We start from the raw sequence: 23749 nt of genomic DNA, 5'->3' as shown, positions 1-23749 counted from the left end.
CATGTTGTTTGTGATAAAATTAATACTTTTGAACCAGATTCTCCAGGAAAGTTATCCCCAAATAATGAGGATGATAAAGCAAATAGCTTTAAGCAGCAGAAGTATTTTTTTTTCCTAATTGCAGAGATTTGCATGGTCATTGTTATAACTAGCTCTGCTGCTTTGAAATGGGATTACAATTGCTTGCACTATAGAATTGATGTATTTGGTTTTTCATTGCTTATGAGTGATTTTGAAAGTTATCTCTTTATTTTTCTCTCTGCATTGGCTCTTTCTCTCTTAAACTCCTTCATTCTATCTTTCCTTGCTCAGGTGAAAGACTCTGGTTAGGTTTGTTCTGAACCACCTTCAGTTTTGATTTCAAGCTATAGCGGAATAGCAGCGATTTTTTTTTTAATAACAACTCTTCGGTGATGTGTGGTTGAAACTGTATCTCTTTATTTTTATTACATTATAACTTCAGAATTCAATATAGTCATCTGGCATTCATCCTTTTTATTTTCACTGAATTATATCACATGTATGGATTTTATAAATATAGAGAATGTATTAGATTTTTTATATTATACAATAATACATATGTCTTACAAAGAAAGAGCAAATGACTGGTTGGAAGAGAAATTACCTTCTGTCCTGTGATTCTTCATATCTCTAGTATCATAGTTCCAAATAACATTATTTCCTGGATGCCCTTCATGAATATTTGAATATTTGTAGAAGCAGTTAGAGTCACAAACATTTCTTTTGTTTTAACTTATTTAGTTTTTATTGGAAAGACAGATCCACAGAGAGGAGAGACAGAAAGATATTCCACCCTCTGGTTTACTCCCAAAATGGCCACAATGCCCAGAGCTAAGCTGAGCTGAAGCCAGGAGCTGGGAGCTTCTTCTGGGTTCTCCACGTAGATGTGGGGTCCCAGGGCTTTGGGCCAGACTCCACTACTCTCACGGACCATAAGCAGGGGGCTGCTGGGACAGCAGCTGGTACCCATATGGGATGCCAGCGCTGGCAGGTAGAGGAATAGCCGGCCTCAAGTATTTCTTTTAACACCTGACTATCCTGTATGTTTAGTAAGCTTTAGCATCTTTGCTTTCCCCCTTTGCTTGTAACTGTCATTGGATAATGTAACTCATTTCTGCTTCTCTGTTTGCTTTGACAACCAGGGAGCTCTGGACTCATTTACCGTCGCCAGGAGGCCTGTGTTGGTTATAGCCCGGGCTTCCTGGTTTAAATTGTTTTCTTTCCTTTTTCTTTTGAAAACCTTTTACAGAGTTTTACTATGGAGTCATCATAGAAGCTATTTTTAAAAAGTAATGATACCAGATAGTATTAGTTGCCTGTGTATCTTCATAAATTTTTCAGTACTTAAGAAGATACAAGTATCGAGGTAATACTTAGTTGCTTTCCAGCATGCTAATTTGTACTGAAATATTTCATAGGAGTAATGGAGTTCACAAACTAAAGAAGATTTTTGGTGTTTAAGCTCTAATGATAACACTATTGAAATCACTAATGTTTTTCTAGTTAGAAAATTTCCAACATTGTGAGGAACAGGAGTATTTTTTATTTTAAAACAATATGCATTACACTCAAAAACAAACTCCTGCATCTGCTATCCGTATGGACAGATCGCATTGTTGTTACTCTTTCAATGCATGTTTAAATAGGAAGAAATATTTCATGATCATTTGTCATTCTTTCCAACCGCAGTGTTCTGTGAACGTGGTAAATGTGAGTTTGTTATGGCAGAGGAGGCTTATCTGCATGCCCTGGATGCTTCCTTCCAACACGGAACCAGGATATCACTAGAACTCTGGTTCAACATTGAAAACATCACTGAACATAGGTCCTTGTATAATTTCCTAAGAGCACTGCTTCATTTTCTTGAAAAGAATATAGGTCTTGAATATATCGATAAAATTATATGAGATTTAGTTTTCAAGGTGAATTTTAAATACCATTGGTAACTACAGTACAGTTTAATACTTTGATTACTTGAAAAAATTCATGGACAATACATGGTATGAAAAAAATTACATAAATTCATTTCTTTCTCAAAAAATAAAGTTACCTTTTAAGCCCACTTTTGGTCAACTTTGAAGTTCCCTTCTATTAAGTTGTGACTGTTGTGATCCTTTTGGAAGTCAGTCTTGTGAACTAGCTGCTCTACCACTTTCAAGTGATCTCTGTCCTGGAATTCAACTGTTTTTTCTTTTCTTTTTCCATTAAAAGAACTCGACGTGAAGTTATTCTTGTTATATTCTTATATTTGTTAGTGTTTCATGATTCAGTTCTCTTTATTTGTCCGCAAATCTGCACTGTACATTATGCTTCAGGCACAGCAGCAGTGCCAACTGCCAGGCTTACCAGTGGTCTTCTTACTTCTGGCCTTTCCTAACTTCTACTCTCTGGACATCATTTTCCATTGATACTGCTCTCCTTCATGTAGTCTCATGTTGAGTTGTCCTCTGTCTTGATTGTTAGCTTTGGCTATTTCTTCCCTACCGACTTTCTTTCCTTTGTTCATCATTTTATTAATTTTCCTGACTTTTATCAGAGTTGATGCCTAGCATCTTGCAGCAGCCCCACCATGCAATGCCAGGTATTGAGATGTCAAAGCAGACTCCATAGGGGAGATTGCCTAGAGACAGTGATAAAGATTTGGGTGTTCCTCTGGCCACTGAGCGATCAAGTATGCTCAGGAATGAATGACAGAAGGTGGGTAGGTGGACTGGTATCAAAAAAGGCTTTAGCATGTGCCAGCAACATTAATATTTGGAAAATGGATTAGTGAATGAAGTATTTTAAACATAAAACAGATTAAGGGACTGACACAGTAGTCTAGCACTAAAGTCCTCACCTTGCACATGCTGGGATCCCATATGGGTACCGGTTCTAATCCCAGAAGCCCCGCTTCCCATCCAGCTCCCTGCCTGTGTCCCAGGAAAGCAGTTGAGGACAACCCAAAGCCTTGGGTCTCTGCACTATGTGGGAGACTCAGAAGAGGCTCCTGGCTCCTGGCATCAGATCAGCGCAGCTCCAGCCGTTGTGGCCACTTGGGGAGTGAATCAGTGGATGGGAGATCTTGCTCTGTCTCTCCTCTCTCTGTACATCTGATTTTCAAATAAAATGAATCTTTTAAAAAAAGATTAAAAAGGTCACTGAGAGATTGGGATAATTACATTTTAATGGAAGAAGTATCAGCTTTTGATAGTACATTTATTCTCTGATGGAAGTGGAAATGAACTTGTGTCCTAGGTGTATCTTAACAGAAAGAAAAAGATGAATAGATGGGCATTTGGCATGGTGGTTAAGATGCCCCTTGGGATGCCTGCATCTCATATCTCAGTACCCAAGTTTAAATCTTGGCCCTCTTCCTGATACCGATTAGTTGCTTGCTGGAACATAGCAGGTGATGGCTCAAGTAATTGACACCCACCACCCAAATGGAATAACTGAATTGTTCAGTTTCCGGCCTTATTTTGTCTTAACCATGACCACTGTCAGCATTTTAAGGAGTAGACAAGTGTACAATTGCATGCTCTTTCTCTGTGTTACAAATAAATAAAGCAAATAAATAAAAACTTGGAAACTAAGAAACAAAGAAATTTTGAATCTGATATAAAGCAGTTTTCCATTTTTTCAGATGTTTTTGAAAAATTGGGAAATGTGGTTTATTATCGAATGTATTATAGATGTAATTGAATATTGAAATAGATTTATTTATTTATTTGAAATCTGAGATGCAGGGGGAGAGAGGGAGAGAAAAAAAAAATCTGCAATTCAATTGCTCACTGCTAAAGTGGCCTCAACATTCAGGCTGAAGGCAGGACCCAGGATCTTCATCCGTGTCTGCCATAGAGTAGCACCAGCCCTAATACTTGGGCCATTTTCCTCTGCTTTCCCAGGCCATGTAGAGGGAGTTCTGCTGAAAGTGGAGCAGCCTGGTTAGGAACCCATGTCAGGCAGAGGCGTTTCCTGTCAAAACAGGATACTTCAAGATGATTGCCCACAGGCAGCTGATGATGTCTAGTGTAATTGGGTTCCTGCAACTCGCATGGGAACCTGCTTAGAGTTCTAGGCTGCTGTCTTTAGTGTGGCCTGAAAATCCTTGGAAAGGAATAGCTTTTCCCTCTACCCTCGCCATCTGTGTATCTCATTGCCTGATAAGTAAATAAATAAGAACAGTTTTAGAAACACTCATAAAATACTAAAGCACCTCAGAAGATGTGGAGTGTAAACTAAATTTTGAAAGTATTAGTAAGAATGCACAGCTTAGTTGACAATGTCTAAACTTTGTCTATCATCTCAAGAGGAATCAATACAATTTATATATTTTCCTACCAAGATTATTAGGTTACAACTTGAGAAAGTGTCAAAAAAAAATCTTCCTTGGATTTTGTATCTCACAAATTTGAGGTGGATATATAATCATGCACGGTGATTTGTTCAAAGTTCTGGTCTCCTGAGAATTGCTATAAAAATACTTGTTTAAACAACCATTATTCTTAGGGTTCTATATGAAACTCTGCCAACATGGTCTCAGTATATTAGGTCAAAATGTTTTGAAAAGATCTGCTTCCCTACTATGATCTTTGTTGCTTTTGAAAGCTAAAATGTAGGGTTTTTTTTTCATTTATTACAGTTGATATCGTTTCTATTGCTAGTTCTTTTTTTTTATCCCTCTCTACCTGCTGTTGTATTTAAAGATCAGAAGTTCTTGGACCAAGAGTGTTTCAGATTAATAAGTCAGTACAGTGAAGTAAGAGTTAGCCATGATAGTAAGCCTTTTTGAAATTGTTCATTATCAGTAAGATAGTTATAGATGTTGGCTACCTTGGTTACATTAGGTAGTAACAAAATGCTACCTCAAATATTTTAATGTGTTGTCATTTAGTTTGAAATATAGGGAAGAGAGATTTCCCAAATTCTCACAGCAGCTGAGGCTTGCTCAGACTAAAGTTGGGTCACTCATTTGTGTTGCAATGGTCCAGCTACCTCAGGCATCATCTGATACCTCCCAGATTGCATATTAGGAAGAAGTTGGATTAGAAGTGGACTCAGATTCTCCCTTTTATTTGGAATCCCAATGAGCAACTTAACTGTTATGCCAAAAACCTACTCCCTAAATGCTACATTGAGAGGGTTTGACTCTGTGTTACGCTTTCAGTAAATTCAGTTGAGTAGAATTTGATCTTTAAGTGAAAAACACTTAAGACTTGAATAATGTTTCCGTGAATAGGTAATTAATTTGTGATTGGCTGGTTTTATGCTTTAGGTTTGTAGAAATTGCTGGGAGTCTTGACACACTCAATGCAGGTGTTTACATGAATATGAATTTCAGAACTATATTTAGCTGTAATTAAAGTCTAGTATGCTATGTAAAACCTATTTGTCTCTAACTGGAACCTATTCCAAGTTAATGAACTCTCAAGGTATAGAGCATATCCATGTGTCCCTTTTTGAAAAGATGATGATGCTTTTTTCATAACTGCGTGTGTGTTAGCCAATTTTGTTTATAAAAGGAAGCAAAAGTATGGTCTGGACTTTTCCTGTTATTACAAATCATTTCCCTTTCAACTTTTGCTCTTGTACAAATATCCAATGTATAAGCTAAGGCATATCCCAAGTGTATGTTCCATAGATGGTGTGGATTATACTGATTGCATAAAGTGTCTATTTTTTTTCTTTCTAGCCATTTCTTTGTAATTTCCTGCTAATTTGACATTATTATCACCATAATCTCTATTTTTAAACATGTAATCTTTTGTTCTTCTGACTTGCAAGTTAAAGGCAAAGCTGTTTTCTGGGGTCTGAGTTTTCTTCCCTCTTAATAAAGTTATGCACTATATAGTTGAATTCCAAGTACTCATACTGTTGACAGCTAAATAGACTTAGGGACTAAATGTCACAAATCTCACTCTGGAAAAAGTCTACAACTTCCATAGTCTTATGAATTTAATTGGAAATGCTTTTGTTGTTTTGAGAACATTGAAAAGGAAAAAAACAAACAAACAAAACAAGTTACAAGATCTCTCCAGTGCATAAACGACTCCTCCCACCAGCAGTGGGATCCCAAATATAAAATTTAGTTGCTGACAATCATGGCATCCTAGCAAGCTAATCCTTACCTGCGTCCTGTAAGGGTGCCAGATCTGGTCTAGGCTCTTCCACTTCTAATCCAGTTCCTTGCTTAGAGTTTGGGAGAGTAATGCAGCATGACCCAAGGCTTTGGGCCTCTGCACTCCTGTAGAGACATGGAAGAAGCTGCTGGCTTCCAGTCTCAGACCAGCTTAGCTTGAGTGGCCATTGCAGCCATCTGGGGGAATGAGCCTAAAGATGGATGATCTGTTTCTGATGCTCCTTCCCTCTCTGCTACTCTGTCAAGTAAAAAATTAATAAATAAATCTTCTCAAGAACATAGCCCTAGAATTGTGTGACAGATGTTAGTATAACTTAACTATAATGACTTTCCTGGGTGGATTATTTTTATGACTATGCAATGCATTATAGGATATGCTTCTTTATAAAACTGCACGTTTAATGTTATTATTTCTTTTCATCACATTTAAAAGGCAGACATATAAAAGGAGGGAGAAAGACTGAGTCAGAAATCATCTGTTCACTGGTTCACTCCCTAAATGCTTGCCAACAGCCAGGCTGAGGCCAGACAGTCGCCAGGAGTGAGGAACTCAGTATAGGGTTCAGATTAGGATGGCAGTGACCTAAGTACTGTGGCATTGCCAGCTGCCTCACAGGGTGTTTGTGAGCATGGAGCTGCAAGCAGAGGTAGATTTGGGACTCAAATCCAGGCACTTAGATATGGGCCATGGCATCCCAAATGGCATCTTTTTATTAATATTATTATTATTTTAAGTCTTATGGTACAATTCCATAGGGTCTGGGATTTCCCTAACCCCTCCCTCAAATCCCACAACCTGACTGATTTTTCCCTTATTATTTCAATAATACAGTCCTTCATAAACAGTCAAAAGTCCATCAGTCTGAGCTGTTGCACTAAATGCCTGTCCCAAATGTGTTCCTACAAATACTTAAAGTTTTATTTCTGTGTCTCCTAATGTCCATGATTAGATTTGCTTATTTAGTAATAAAACTGCACCTTAAGATAAGGTGCTATTTACTATTAGATACTTTTTAGATGCTATCTAGTTAGCAGGTGTTTTGTATAGAAAGATTGGTTTAAACTTAAGGACATCTGTACTGTTACCTTAGCCTTCCTCTTACTTCAACTTGAAAAGATGGAGGAAGCAAGAACTTTCACGTAAATTAGTCTACATCCTAAAATTGCCATGCAGTATTAGCAGGATGGCAAATGTACAGGTTGACTTGCTGTTTGATTAACTACAGATTATAAAATCTTTAAGATGAGAACAAATATCTAAGTAAAAACAGGCAGCGGTATGAAGAGGATGATCAGGAACCTGTGTTGAACAGAGGATTTATTGCAACAAATATCGAAAACAAAAAAGATGCACTGGGGATGTATTCTGGGCTACCTACAACATGGCTGGGACTCTGGCGGAGAGTGGGAGATCAGAAGTGAGCAAAGTGGGCTGCTGGTTGTGGCCTGGACGAGCGAGAAAGCAGGTCTTTAAAAAAATTATGTCAAAAGGCTACTCAGTGATCCATCACATTGAATCAACACACCTTGAGTAGAAATATGTTTAGTACACACTCTGGGGTTGCATTTCTCTTATGCTCTGAACTTGAAAATCTTCTCTAGTTGATCTTTAGTGCGGGTCACTAAACAGATTCAGCTTCATGTGATTAAACAAATGGTAACAAGGCCTAGACTTTACTTTTACTGTACACTTATTTAACTGTTCACTTTGTCAGGATTCCGTCCACTCTACGAGATTAAGAAAATCAGTGGTTACAGTGTCAGGAAACTCTATTCAGTTTGAAAAGTGATTGATGTATGTGTTTTCCCAACTTTTTAATCTTGATTTGTTCAAGGCATTTCTGTAAATGTATGACGAGTCAACCTCTCTTTTGCCTGAGTCCGTGGAAGTCTAAAACCATAATTTAAAACGTTACAGATTGTGCACATATAATTGTCTTAACATTTAATTGGAGAGTTTTTTCTCATTTAGCTCAACAAAAGGTTATTAGATTCCTCTGTGACTGCCTGCTATTTGAAGAGAGAAACAAATCAGAATAGAACAGCAGGATTGTTGTTCCTTCATTCTAATAGAGCCTATATAAGGGTAGTTTTAAAGGATACTGTTATAAAATTTTATTTTCCTAACCAAATGTGAGATCCGTGGTATCCCAGGGACACTTTTGTAATTCACTATCCTCAAGCTCTTCTCTATCCTAATAGCAAGGAAGAAATGGGTTGTTTTCTCCACTGAAGAAAACTTAGAAGGCATAAATCTCAAACTAGGAAATCAAATAGATGTGTATCAGGAGACAACGGATCTGACAAAAGAGTGTCTACATTACAAAAGAATTTCCTGAAGATTACTTGAAGTAGACAACTCCTTTAGTGGGCCTTGGATCAAATCAAATGATGTTCTAAATTTTAAATACTTAAAAAAAAAAAAACAACCCTTCCAAAACATAGGCACACATGTTCCTAACATTCATATGTAAATAGCAGGCGTTTACAAGTGAGTCCCAAGGTGGTATCTGAAATCCAGTGTGTGAATTAAGATGGTTTATCCAACCTGTATTTTGTAAAGAGGATAGACTGTCTTCCTCCCAGAAGAGAGGATGATAGGGAAAGCTAAATCAAAGTTTAAGAAGGGAAGAAGCCACTACTGGATAATTAATTTGGAATTATTGTCTACTCTTTTAATTTTTAATACTTTTAGAATTGAGCATCTGTTATTACTCAAGTGTGTTTTGGGTAAATTAATTATTTACTTGGATCCTTTGAATTCATAGTTGTCGCTTCTGTGCATGTAAAACCCTACACATTCTCATATGGGATGATATTTCATGTATTTTTGCCGATAGCTTAACAGTGCAAACTCCTACAATGTAACAGTTTTATGTCGTCTTTGTGTGTTAGGGATTGCATTGTTTAAAGATTCATTACAATAAGCATTCACCCTGTGAGAAGAGGTGTGTTAATTATTTTACCCATGCTGTTTCACTTAATCTCAACAAAACTCTATGTAGTTTGGGTTATTACTTTAATACGCTGTGAGTAAAGAAGTGGAGTGAAGACGGGTATTAAACCTTGCCTAGAATAGTGCAATGATTTGACTTGAGAATTTTGTTGTCACTGGCTCATCTTCTCCCTTCCCGGCTCTTGTTTTATTACTCCTCTAAGTAATTGACCTAGACTACAATTTTCCATTACTACTGCAGAGAAGGTATGCAACTCATTGATGGCTTTTGTTTTTAGTGTGAGCAGTTAACCTTCATAAACCGTTTTACATTTGGTTGAAAAATTTGCCAGGCACGGGAGGGAGGGATCTCAGGGAAATATGTACAGCCTTGAGATAAGCTATTTTTGTTTTGATGTTAAAATTTAACTTTTAATCCCTTTCCAGTATTTGCTCACCTGTCCATGAAAATGTTAAATCTGTTACCTCATTTCACAAGAGGGCAGCACTTTCTTTTAAAAATTTAAAGTGCATTTGTCAAAATATACAGTCAAATGAATTTTTTTTTTTGACATGAAGTCAAGCTTGAATGATTGATACGGGAGGATTGGTCCATGTTTTCAGGGAAATCTGTGGGTAAGATAAGCACAGTTCTTCAGAGTCACTTGGGATCCTTTTAGAAAACAGAAATATGAATACAAATCCATCCTCTAGGATTTTTTTCCTTGCAAGTTAAATTACATTAACTATTTTGGTAACTGTAAATGTACAAAGTCAGGGCTTTTTAAAATGCAGAATCACATTAACGGAGTCTGTTTTTAATATGATCTTATTATTTTATTCTTGTCAAATGTAACATATTGGAGGGTAGTTACAAATTTAATATTCTACAGATCATTTGAAATCTAAAAAAACTGAACTGCTTTCTCCTCTTCTTAAAGAACTTGATTCCAGTGCAGATTGAAGGAAGGCAGAGAACAATTTGCAAGAAAAAGAAGGAATAGTAGCACAATATAATGGAGCCTGTTTGACAAGGAAATTGTTGAATTAAAGCTATAGTTCAGGGCTTTGAAAAAGCTGAAAATAGGATTGGAACCAGAGAGCTGAATAAAATTTTAATAGGTAAAACAAATAGAGGCTGATATTTAACAAATGAGATTGCTGTCAACAGAGGAAAAGTAGTTACTGTTAAGAAAAGTTAGGAATGTGTACTGTTGAAAATATTGTGAGAAAAAAAAATACACCATTTGAATGGAGGGGCTATCTTGTGGCATCTTGAAAAGTTAATGTTATTGCTCTGCTTTCTAATACTGAAGCCACTAGCCACATGTGACTACATTCAAATTTATATTAACTAAAATTAAACAAAATCACAATTCATGTTAAGTACTCTATCCCAGTTCAGAGAGCAGAGGCAGATGTTGGACCTGCTTGTTACAATGCCGGTTGAGGTTCCTGCACCTCAGCTGGGTTCAAATCCTGTTTCAGGCTCCTGATGCCCACTTTGTGATTAAGCACTCTTTGGGAAGCAGAAGTGATGGGGATATAGCTTGATTCCTGCCACATATACCGAAGACCTGGGTTGATTTTTTTTTGGTTCATGGCTTTGGTTGAGTCCAGTCTTTACAAGCATTTGGGGAGTAAAAACAGGGATGTAGTGTGCCTTTTCCTTTGTGTGTATGTATCTCTCTGATCTCAAATAAGAAACAAAACATGTAACATTTTCCTTGTCACAAGTCCTGCTGATTATGATGCTATGGAGAACGTTTGGATTTTAAAGCTGTAAGCAGGGAACTAAATTCAGGTAGTGCGGGTGTTAAATGCCTCCTGTGGACAAAACACAGGTTTTCAGACCTAAGTGTTGTGAGAAGTGTTCGGACAATGATATATTTATTTTATGTTTCAAATTTGCTATAGTAGGATAATATTATAAGTGAGGAAATAAAGGGTGCACAATTAAGTTTTCATTGAAGTAGTTTTTCTGAAACTGACTTACTGTTTTGTTTGAGAGGCAGAGACAAAGGGAGAGGGAGGCATTGAGAGAGGGTGGGGGGAGGAGGAGTGAGAGAGATAGAGAGAGAGATTTTCCTTCTAAATAGTTCAGGCTTAAATTCCTGTTATGACCACAACTGAGCCAAACAGAAGCTGGGAGCCAGGAACTGAATTTATATCTTCTAAATTGTTAGCAGGGTCTGCTTGAGCCACCGCGTACATCTTTCAGGGTACAGGTTGAGCAAGAAGTCAGAATCAAGGGCAAAGTTGGGGCCGTAACATATGAGTGGTCAGAATCTCAATGCCTTAACTGTTAGGCCACATGGCCACCCTGGAAGTAGTTTTTGAATACAGGTCAGTTTGATTTTCCATGCTAACAGGATGTAGAAGACAATTTGAAGATAAAGAGAGGCTGAGGGAGGAACAGCATGATATAATCCTCTTCGAAGGTGACAGAGAACCGTAGCAGGAGACTATCAGAAAATATGAATAGATATTTATGTAGTTGCTAATTTGGGTATACTTGTTATATTTATTGGTGATCCCAAATTGTTCTCAATTTTTAAAATTGTTGAGCTCATGTCTATGGTGTGTATGACATTGGTTCAGGAATTCAGTAACTGATTTCTGATGGTCTACTAGAATTAAAAACTGTTGTACACTTTGCAGCCAGATCAGTGAGCAAAATAGAAAGGGTATTGCCATTTTAGGAATGGTCTCCCAATGTTGTGAATGTTTTACTGTTGTTGGTTGTTAGTGAACTGAGTAAGTTTTTTTGCAATCTATTGCATTTGTCTAAAATTTAACTGCTAATTACAGCTGACACTAAGTCTTAACAAGTTGTAAACATTGTGGCAAAATGATGCAGAGAGAGAAAAAAATATCACACTGTTTCTCAGAATATTTTTCAAGTTCTCAGTAAAAAGACTCAGTGTAGACACTTCTGGTATTACATATTATTGTAGGAAATTCTTAACTGTCCTGTAACTGAAGCTGTAAAACTCTCAATATATTCTTTTGAAATTAATGACCCAGTATATAGTCCTAGTGAGTGTCTTTCTTGTTAAAAGAATGTTTGCTCAAGTGGCAAAGGAACATTTTACATGGAAAACTCAAGGTCCAGGCTAGTGTTGTGGGGTCAGGCAGCTAGCAAAGTGTCACATGTGAAATGCCTCAGGAATGTTACTGTTTCTTATTTGTTTCATAAAAGATTGAAAAAAGATGATTGATTTCATAAGTGCTGCCAAATAATACTTTATCATAAAATTGAATTATGTGATATCAATATATTTGAGATCCATACTTAATCATGTGATTCATAAGTTTGTTTTTAACTTTCCATTTGGTTGCTTTTTCAAGCTATCATAGTTTAGAATTGTTTGAGTCATGACTTCTAAGGATAAAGCTATGCTCTAGTGATGTACATTGTTGTTATACTGGGACATGATTTTTTTTTTTTTAGATTTAGATATTTATTTGAAAGCAGAGTTAGAGCAAGGGAGAAACATCTATTCACTGGTTCACTCTTCAAGTGGCTACCATGGTCAGGGCTTGGCAAAGAACTTCATGTGGGTCTCCCACTTGGATGCAGGTGTCCACATAGGTGGCTGTATTCATAATAGGGATATGAATCAGGACTATGACAGCCAGGAATCACACCAGCACCCATATGGTGTGCTTGGATTATAGGCGGTAGCTTACTCCTCTAGTATTTATAACCTTTACTCTAAGAATGTGCAGTGCTGAATGTTAGATGCTTATATATGCAGATACACACTCTCAATGACAACAACCAGTGGTCCTGGGAGTAAGAACAGAGCAAGGCAGGGATTGCATAGTCCAAGTAAAAAAATATTCTTTATCGTTATTTCATGGCTTTTCATTTATGGGAATGTATAGTGATGAAGTAATAGAGACTGCCATATCAAGATGTGGGGATACAATGCAATATGCATCCTTGCTTCCAAATCAAGGATGGACTCCCAATGAAACAATGAAACTGTTGGAAACATGTAGACAATGGGATGCTGGACTGTCTGACATGTCTGTACCAGCAATGTCAGGACACACGTAAATAACAGGCTGATAGAATCATGACTCCTTATGAAGGACTATACTGCTGTAGTAACATGGGGAAAGTCTGTTGAGGGGTGGAAGTTTGGGGAGGAATCCTAGTCTATAAATTCAAAATTCAAAATAAAAATTTAACAACAAAAAATGAATATTTTTTATCCTCACAGCATTTTGTAGCAACGGATTTTCTAATTTTTTATGTTACAATCTTACATATGTTTTTGCATATTTAGTAAAATGTATAGTGTTTCAAATCTACTCATTAGTGAGAGACCTTAGACCCTTGAGACTCTTTTATTTTTACGCATTTTGCACTATCAGCTAGTTAAATCTACTTATAATTATGGGTACTACAGTTTTGGTAGAAATCTATGCAATTAAAAGTTGAGATCAACTTCATTATATGACTATCGTGTTAATTATAAAGTCATCTCCAAAATAATCTTCCAAAACTGATTTGTGTAATACCAACATTGCTTAGTTGTTTATTTAGCCTCCCAAAAAGTTATGTTGATGTCAGTGCTAATTTTCTTTTTTCTTTTATTTTTTTAAAAAATTTATTTTTATTACAAAGTCAGATATACAGAGAGGAGGAGAGACAGAGAGGAGGATCTTCCATCCGATGATTCACTCCCCAAGTGAGCCGCAACGGGCCGGTGCGCGCTGATCCGAAGCCTGGAACCAGAAACCTCTTCCGGGTCTCCCACATGGGTGCAGTGTCCCAAGGCTTTGGGCCGTCCTCGACTGCTTTCCCAGGCCACAAGCAGGTAGCTGGATGGGAAGTGGAGCTGCCGGGATTAGAACCGGCGCCCATATGGGATCCCGGGGCGTTCAAGGCGAGGACTTAAGCCGCTAGGCCATGCCGCCGGGCCCATTTTATTTTTTCTTAAGGATTTGTTTATTTAGAAAGATTTATGGGGGGTGTGGGGAGGACACACACACACACACACACACAAGGGAGAGAGAGCCCTTCCATCCTGTGATTCATTCCCTAGATGACTCCAACAGCCAGGGCTGAGGCAGTCTGAACCCAAGAGCCAGAGGCTTCTTCTGGGTCTCCTACATAGGTGGCAGGAGCTCAAGCACTTGGGCCATCTTCCACTGTTTTTCCCAGGCCATAAGCTGGCAGATGGATCAGAAACAGAGCAACTGGTGTGTACCTGGTACAAATACAGCAGGCTGATGGCTCAGCTGGTGACACGCAACTCATACTGCCAGTCCTATCTCATTTTTTAAATAGTCAACATTTTTTGGCATTTAAAAAATATTTATTTCTTTGAGAAGCAGACAAAGAGACAGTAAGAGCACCTCTGGGTCGCTTGCCAAATTCCCAGCATGGCCTTGAACTGGGCTGAGCTCAGAAGCTCCATTTACCTGCTGTGGGTGTCGGGGGCCCTGTCCTGCCAGCCAGCATGGCTGCCTCCAAGAGGCAGGAGCTGGGGCCTGAAACCCACACAAACAAGCACTTTTATTTGAGAAAGAGTGGGTAGATGGAGAGACTCTGTTTGTTCACTTCCGGGTGGCTGTAATGGCTGGGGTGCTGCAAGCTGAAGCCAGGAGTCTGGAACTACATCTGGGTCTTAACTTACTGTGCAGCAATGTAGTTATCTTTTTTTTTTTTTTAAGATTTATTTTTATTGCAAAGTCAGATACACAGAGAGAAGGAAAGACATAGAGGAAGATCTTCCGTCTGATGTTCACTCCCCAAGTGGCCACAGTGGCTGGAGCTGCGCATATCTGAGCCAGGAGCCAGAAGCCTCTTCCAGGTCTCTCACATGGTTCACGTTCCAAAGCTTTGGGCCATCCTCGACTGATTTCCCAGGCCACAAGCAGGGAGCTGGATTGGAATTGGGGCTGCTGGGATTAGAACTTGTGCCCATATGGGATCTTGGCACCTACAAGGCGAAGATTTGAGTTGCTCAGCTACCGCTCTGGGCCCAATGTAGTCATCTTAATTGGCATCTTCATTGCTAAGCCAAATGCTTGCCCTGAAATACTTATGTAAATGCAGCAATTCTAAATTCTGTACAGTACTTTGAAAAGGTCTTTCATTGATAGACTTGGATAGGACTTCAATAAACGTTTTCTAAAAAGAATTATGTATTTGAAAGGCAAAGTTACAGAGAGGAAGAATCAGAGTGATCTTTCCATCTGCTAGGTCACTGTCCGTATGGTGGTGGTGGTGGCCAGGTTGACGCCAGGAGCAGAAGCTTGCTATAGGTCTCCAGGATGATGACAGGGGACCAAGAACTTGGGCAGTTCTCTGTTGCTTTTGCAGGGGTGTTGGCAGGAAGCTGGATCAGAAGTGAAGTGGAACTTGAACTGGCACTGATATGGGATACTGATGCTACAGTCAGAGCCTTAACTCACTACATCACAGTGCTGGTCCTCATATATTAGTTTTAAATTTGTAATATTATCCTGCACCCACATTGGAAGTACAATCCACAAGATACTTCCAGACTCTTAGCATTGATTGTGAGTTTGCGAACGTTTGGGAGTGAACCACTGGAAGGAAGAACTCTGATTCTATGCCTTTCTTAGTGTAACTCTGACTTTCAAATAAATAAATCAATCTGAAGGGTTTTTTTTTTTTTTCCTGATCAAATCATGTAGTTAATTGTGCTTTAAGGACCTTGGTTTTGCAAGTTCTGACGCAGGGTCTCCCAGTCGGTGATCTAGCCCTCAACAAGTAGATGCGTGGTCTCCTCCTGAGTCAGATGACTACTTCACGTCTTCGAGCGTTTGTTATTGCAATCTTTGCAGCACACCAAGCACCGTTTCTCCAGAGCAGCAGACTCCCTGAATTTCCATTTCATCTCTATCAGTGAAATCCACAAGTGAGCCTGCTCTTTGTCTTCTGGCATCTCTTTAGCTAAAGGTGATGCTTCAATTGCCCAAACACATCTGGCCCCACCTTCATTTGCAATTGTACCAACTGATTTTATTACCACTCCAAAACATTTTTCTATCAACATCCTTAGACCACTGTAGGTATACTGGCTTCCTTGGAAAGAGAATAGTCTGAATGACATAATAACTGTTTAGACACAACACTACTGTTTCAGGAGGCAGAAGTCACTAGTTACAGAGTAACTTTTGAGAACAAAAAGGCTTTGTCCTTCTACTCTTACAGACCTTAGCACTGAGCGGCCCAGCACTGCGCAGGCCTTGTTTCTATGGAGCTGAATGTTAGGCCATCTGGCACCTCCAAACTTCAGAAGACAGAGACAAAAATGATGGTGTCTGGTGTCATTAGCTTTGAAGTAGCATGGTGCTTGCATATTTGGAATAGATACCTACCTAGAACAAGAAGTGTGTTCTTTGGGCGGATTTTCCCATTTAGGATTTAGTTTTGTGTAAGACAAGTGATTAAATTAGCACGCAGTGTGAATTGTTTCAGCGTAAAAGAACTTCAAATGCCCCATTCTAGACTCTTAGATCTCCCATATTTTCTTAGGAATCTGTCCGGGAATATCTGTATTTGCTATACTAACCATAGCACCCTTTGCAATAGGGGTTCAGATAGTTCATAGATAGGGTGTATTATGAAGAAGTTATGACTGGAATTCAAAAATTTTCTACCCTGATGAAATTATTTTGCAAGGAAATTTCCACAAACTTTTGGAAGCAACCTCATGTCTTCGATTGTTCCAGCTTTTTATATTTGTCAGAGAGGTGCACTGAGCATCCTTGAGCACGTCTGTGCACATGTTCGTAAACTCTTAGGGGGTGAATTTCTGAGTCCATGATTAAACATATTCTTACATTTGATGGGAGTTGTTAAATTAACCCCTGTCTTCAAATTTGGCAGATTGTAATAATCTCTAGAAATGCAGTAGAATAACCTAGTTCTGTCAGACACTCGTATTAGTCTCCATCTTGTAATGAGCATTCTTCATTGCTGAATGCGTTGTCTGGGTTCACTGTTTTTTCCTTCCATGGGCTCTTTCTTTGGGAAGAAACAAAGGCATAATGAAATTCCTTGGCCAGTGCAAGTGTATGAAAAAAGTGACAAAAGCATGCAGGGAAGTAAATAAAACTGACAGAAAGACAAAGAAAAAAAAAAGAGAGACTTCTGTCACTTTTGTGAGGGGTCATATTTGTAAGTGTGATTGGCTCATGTTGCACCTGCCCTGAGTGGTTACTGATGACATATGTGAAGGTGAATAACAATTAGGGAACTGAAGTAAGTGGGAGCTAGGACTTTTTCAGGCAAGGAGAAGGAGTTCACAGGGCCATGGTTCAGAGTGGAAGCGTCAGAAAACCATCCGCTGGTGATACTAGGGGAAGTGAAGCAGTTTGAACTTCCTGCTGGTTCACCCGAAGTCCAGTTTCTTAGTTGCACATTCAGAGGATGAGACCACTGCCTTCCTGGGAAGGATACTGAGGCTGGGTTCGTGAGTGAAAGCAGTACATTGAATTTTGATTTATTTTCACATTTTGTTGCTGTTACTAAAATTTGCATTCTAATTTTGCCCATTGTTTGTTTTTTCTGAGTCTGAATGGCCAAGGGATGTTGTAAAAATCTTTAGAAAACCCTTAAAACCCTTTCCAGAGTCCTGTGTGATGGTGTTGCCGTATCCCATGGGTTTGCGCCGTCAGTGAACTTCTGGAATGTGGAGCCTTGGCTGCCTGAGATTGTCTCAGTCTTATCTGATGCTGCGTATTTGTTAGGAAAGACATGGTTTGGAATCATTAACTTGTCTTGGCATTATTTTTAGTCACCTAATAAAATACTCTCCAAATCATTAAATATTTAGAAGATTATTGAAGACTTGCCTGAGCACCTGCTGGCTATTTCACAAACAGATCAGCTGGTAGTTCTGTGCCTGCACCCCTTCCCCATGTGTCCACCCACTCCCCTTAAGAAACAAAAGCCCTTTGTAATTTGAAAATACCTATTAGACTCTTGTCGCTATGGATTGTGAAACTTTGTGAGACACTGGAGCTTCTCGTTGTGAATCAGAATTTTTCCCAATTATCATCTCTATTAACTATCACATTATTAAAGAAATTAACAGTAAAATAGTTCTTTGCGTGCAAAGCATGTTGCTGAACTTCCTGGGATAAAAGGAGTGTTCTTCCTTTCATCAGGGGGTCCAGCCTCCATCTTCAGATTGAACTTTCTGCCCTTTAGGGCCGTATATTACCTTAAATAGCTACCAGCTGACAGATTTCACTGCTGGCTGATGTTAACTCAAAAGCTGTGATGTGTGGAGCCCTCTCCTGTTAATGGCACTGCAGTGGGAGCAGATAATGAGTTGAAATTTCACATCTTAATGAGGGTCTTAAAGCTATTTCACTTTTGAATGATAAACATTAGAAAGGTTATGAGAAGGAGAATTGTGCATATTTCTTTCACACAGGGAAGAATAAGTGGGATCTTCCTTTGCCTGCAGCTCTTCATTTTAGTGCAGAATCTGCCATGATGTGCAGATTTATTTGTGATCACCTATTGACCCCCATGTGCTCTGCTAGGCTCCCGAAAGCCTTTCTTCTTTCCTTTCTGTTCTTTGTAATGACCATTATAAAGAGAAACTTGCTAGATTTTATGTGGGAAATACACTTGATCTTTTCAGTTTTAAAAATTCAAACTGTATTATATAGTAGTACGACTAAATTCTTCAACAAAATAAACTTTTTTTGTTAGGTTTAAGTGAATACCAAAGCATGTCTTGGGGAGTCTTCATTAAATTACTCATAAGTCATCTTTTAGCAAATTCGAGAAGATGGTTTTAAGTGTAAAGTTTCTTAATTAGCCTAAGAATACTCTTGCTGAAGCCTTCTAAATATTTAGCTCCTCTGATTTGGGCATTATATCATGGCTTTTGTTAAGTCATTTACGTTTAGATTTTATTGATTCCATTGTTGAGTTTCCAAGTGCTTCTCTGTGGTTCTGTGACCTCCCTTTTCTTGTGGAGATATGCGGCTATGCTTGACACATGGCTTGTTGGGCTAGCAATCATGGGGTATCTATTGTTGGTTTCTTGTAGGGGTTGGTCGCTTTAAATTCATTCTCCCTCTTAAGGGTTGGCTTACCAGTCTGTTTTCAAATATCACTCAAGTGATCCACATTGCTTTTAAAGTAACTGATCAAAATATTTAGTTATTTGAAAGTGTACCATTTGTTTCATAAATAATCTTTAGTGCCTTTGATACAGCATTTTTAATAGCTTCCTAGGGTTGGAGTGTATACTTCTTCTATAACTAAAGTTAAGATTTTCTTTGAAATTCTACATCCTTTTGAATGATTTTCTTTGAAATTACATCCTTTTGAATGATCCATTTTGTGTATGGATCCATTGACTTCTATGCCTCTTGCCTTTTTCATCTACAGGGAATGAACTCATAGCTAGGTTTGTTCCTATCATAGTTTTCAGTATTTTATGACTGTTGTGAAGGGAATTTTCTTCATTCATTCTCTTTTCTGCACTAACAGAGGATGCCAGTTCTGAGAAAGGTAGTGAGTGAGGCCCTGGACATTCTGTGCTAGAGCAGGTGGGGAGATGTTCTTGTTCTCTTTCCTAAGCCAGTATAGGACACAGGAGTCTCGCCACATTGCTAAATTACCTTTTTTTTTTTTTTTTAAATCATTTGGAAGAATCCCTAATTGGAAGATGTTGTTTAGTCTCCACTTCGTGTTTGTTTAACGTTGTGGAAGGATACAACATATTTGGAACTCTCATAACGGCATCATTCTTCTCTGGCTGAAGAACACTTTATACCTGAGAGCCCACTTCAAGCAAGATGCTAGTGTTTTCGATTTTCCTGTAGACCTTTTATGTAATGCAGACTTCTGATACAGGGCAGGAGGGAGGGCGTGTTTGTACCTGTCTCTCATCTCAGGCATCCACCACCCTGGGTGAAAGCTGGAAGTTTGCCCAGCTGAGAAAGGTCTTTCTTTATTTCTGGTGATGCTGATGGTGTGAAAGCTTGTGGTTTCTTTTGTCTTGTATTTATGTTAATTATTTGCTGCTGCTGACAAATCTCCACATGTGGCCCCAGGGCCTGGTCAGTTTCTGGGTGAGCCTCTTCACCACCTTCCAAGGAATCATCTTCATGAGAAGGTCACCTCTCCTGTGATCCAAATCACAGCTGATTTTTCATTTTCTGTTTTCTAAAATGCCAACTAGAGGATCACATTTGCTTTTGAAATAAATTGTGTCTGTGTGTTTAAACTGAATCAGATTGTGTTCAGGTGAAACACATTCTGCTAGAAAGCTTGTAAAGCCACTTTGCCTCTGGGGGCCTGTCGACTTTTATGAATAAATAATGAAAATATTTAAAAACCTCGTAAAACTTTGTGAGGATTGGCAGATGTAAAACACATGCTGTTAAAAATACCGATAGGAAAATAAGTTGTGAATGAAATAGGGATAAAAAGTTCAACAAATCCAAAGCAAAATAACCATATTGTACCATGTTCTCTAATAGATTTGAGGGCTTTTTTCCAGCTCTTATGTGGAATCTCTTTCTACTTAGGATGAAACGAGTGCTCTTTAACCAATTCAAATAGTAATTTTTGCTATTTAAGCAATTCAAATGGCCTTCTACTGTATGCATATTCTAACTTCAGTTTTTTTGAGGGCCTTGCTCTTTGTCCTGTTGCAAAAAGTCAGCCTGCTTACCTGAGCATCATTCCATTTGTTAGGGTGTCACTGTGTAATGAAATTTGCACACAACTGGAGAAATTTGATTCATTTGGGCAATTTTGTGATACTCAACTTTTATTGGTATCCTAAATAGCTATGTAGCAGAAAAGGAAAAAAAAAAACCACAACACAGTTTGCATTTAGAAGGATGTCCACAATCACAGTACAAAGAATGGACAATTTGGTTAAAATTTTCTAAAGTGATTGCACTGAAAACATTGTGGAAGAAAGTTTTGTTTGAATGGCAGGAATGATCTAACATCAAGCTGGAAGATAAACTCAAAGAAATTGGCTCTTATATCTTGAATAGTCTGACTTGCTGAGTTGTGCGTCAGAAACAGGAAAATTCTCTGTATGAAAGCAGTGTGAATGACTTGCAGGGGTATCACGGAGATCAAAGCACTTACCCTGAAAAGTGTTTCCCCTGTCATTTTAACTATCTTTGAAAGCTTGTTTTTACAGAATCACAAGCACTCCCCCTCCCCATTTTCTTTGGTGTTTTGTATTGTTTTTGTACATCCCTCCCTTTGCTTTGCCTGGGTGGGCTCCCCTGTGGCATAGGGCTCAGGCAGGAGACAATGTCAGTGACACCGTGCTGCAGCTTGGGCAGGGAGGCCTCCAGGAAGTGGGAGTGAGCTTTACTTCAGACCCTGTGAGGGGTGGTGGAACAGGAGGATGCTGATTAAAATAATAAACAACTGCTGCAAAGAGAAGTGGATTACCACACTGCTGTCAGATCACCCAGGCTGCCTGCCGAAGCTGACTGGGTCTCTCCTGCCGTAAACCCCGTGGAGGCGAATCGGAGATTTGCTGCTGGCAGAACTTTTCTCGGGACACTTAAAACAACTTTTTAAACAGCTCTCATTCTGCCGCATTGACAGCATCCCCGAAGGCCAGGCTGACTTGGAGAAATGGACTGAAACTAGCTTGGTGGTTACCATAGCAGTGCAGCTGCTGGGGTGTCTGGGAGAGTGAGAGCGGGTGGCCTCTCGTCCTGCGTGTTGGTGTTTCTCCTGAATTAAGAGTACACTCCTGCTTGTTCGAACTTTACACAAGTCATGCGTTTTGAAAACTGGCTCTTTACCCAGGATTTTTTTTTCTTCTCTCTTTATGAAACCAGTCTGAATGGAGGAAGCTGGTAATACTTGGCTCTTTTATTTTTTCCTTCTCTCATAGAACTTTCCAAGCTATAGCTATTTTTTTTTCTTTTCTGCTGCTTTTTTTTTTCCTTCCCTCCTGTGTGTAACTGAGACCAAACTAAGCTTGGGGCCCAAGAGAGAACAGTTGTGGCCTGCAGGTCTTTAGTGAGGTGAGCAGAGGGGAATCCTGGACATCCCGGAGAAAAAGGACACCATGCCAGCCTCGTGGAACGCAGCTAGGAGGAAACTCAGAAGCAGGTCTACTCCTAGCAAGCTCCGAAGTCCATGAAAACGCGGACCCACTGTGAGGTGACTAAGATGTCCCAGCACAAGCTGCTCCTGCTGCTCATGGACTGTAGCTCAAGGGCAAGGTTGGTGAAGGATTTTACAAAGGATTTTAAAGTATAGCCAGGAAAGATACGGCTTTTAGAGGTTGAACGCTGTTGTCTGAAGGAAGTTTGCTGGAAAAATGTAGGCTGCAAAGGCTACTGGACGATGATTGGTTTGAACTTCAGCTTACGGGAATTGCTGACAAAATTTGAAAAGGTATGCAGAAGGCAAACTTTGTGAATCCTTTCTTTTTCTTCCTGCTTTTTTCTCATCTTTTAAAATGGATTTTGATGGCAGATTTTCTCTGGATGCTTGAGTCACTTGATATCATTTCTAAAATATATTTGATGCTATTATTTCAAAATTGTTTTTCAAGTAAAGAGCACATTAGCAATCCTTTAGCCAGAGGATTTCTCCTGGTGCCTGTCACTTTCAGAATTTCACATCAGAAGAGATCTTTTGTGCTCAAATGGGCTGGTAATTTAATTGAAATTTATTTGGGGGGTTGAAAAAAAATGAACAAAAACCCAGCAACAAATACTGGATTTTGGTGCCAAGGACTGACTTCATCTGGCATGGGTTCTGTTTTCCATGCCCTTCAGGTTCACTTATCAGGAGCCTCTCAATGCTGAGGACTGGAACCCCAACTCTGGAACGCCAGCCAGCTGCCTTCAGCAATGGCACATCTCAGCTCACCTCTTTCCTTCTCGGTGTCGGTTTTAAATGTGGTGTGCTTACATAGACGATGGGGTTTAATGCTTGGGTTATTAATTGGCTCTTAGTTATTTTTTTTCCATTGGAAGGCGCTTTTGGCACCATCCTAGGGTTGAGTCTTGCCTGCCAAATGCTACCTTATATTTACAGTTAAACAAAACAGAAAACCTCAACTTGCAGAGTTTGGTCTCCTGCCCTGCTTAGACTTTGGATGCCAAGCACCAATCTTCTTCCAGTTTCTAGTCTTTAAAAAAAAAGGTAGAATCCACACCCCCCACTCCCTGTGTGCATAGGTCAACGATTTAACACTTATTAAAGAAGTACTCAGTGGTTTTCATCATGAATACCTGTGGTTCATGGCAAGAACAAATATCAGCAAGACTGGATTGAGTCATTCAAGTGAGAATGGGCTTTCGTTTACAAACCCACAATGGCCAAAGGAAAAAGATGAAAAAAACATGCCATTTGAAAAGTTTGAAAGTTTCTCCAAGACAATGGCAGACCTCCTTATGATGGAATGTGTAGTTGAAGGGGGTGTGGAAAAGAAACCATTTAGTTTCTTGGCCAAGGTTAGTCCACACCCAATCACCCCCTCTCTTCAAACCCTGGCTGCTGCCCCCCTCTCTCTATCTCCAGGAAAGGGTGGGTGGAGTAGGGTATGGGCAGGTTGACCTCTATTTAATACCTAGTTAAGCCTCTAAATTCCTGAGTTCCTAACTCAGTTCCTAACCAGCCTGCACCCTGCTTACAATTTAGCAAGGGCAGGGAA

The 23749-nt window shown here is 39.1% G+C and overlaps 1 protein-coding gene across 7 annotated transcripts in view; it reads left to right on the top strand.

Moving 5' to 3' along the window:
• Nucleotides 1–23749, top strand: part of UTRN (utrophin) — a 507084-nt gene that overhangs the window by 320278 nt on the left and 163057 nt on the right. For 2 of the 7 annotated variants that reach the window (XM_058667834.1, XM_058667769.1), the window contains exon 1: nucleotides 21604–22482. The exons of the other annotated variants lie outside the window; for them this stretch is intronic. In XM_058667834.1, the coding sequence (XP_058523817.1) occupies nucleotides 22432–22482 (51 nt within the window). In that variant the 5' untranslated portion in view covers nucleotides 21604–22431. Of the gene's footprint in view, nucleotides 1–21603; nucleotides 22483–23749 lie in introns of those variants that run through there. 7 annotated transcript variants of the gene reach the window in all.

This window comes from Ochotona princeps, chromosome 1 (assembly GCF_030435755.1).
Source record: "Ochotona princeps isolate mOchPri1 chromosome 1, mOchPri1.hap1, whole genome shotgun sequence".
NCBI lineage: Eukaryota > Metazoa > Chordata > Mammalia > Lagomorpha > Ochotonidae > Ochotona > Ochotona princeps.
Note: the sequence above shows the minus strand (reverse complement) of the source record. Positions and strands in the feature narration are given on the sequence as shown.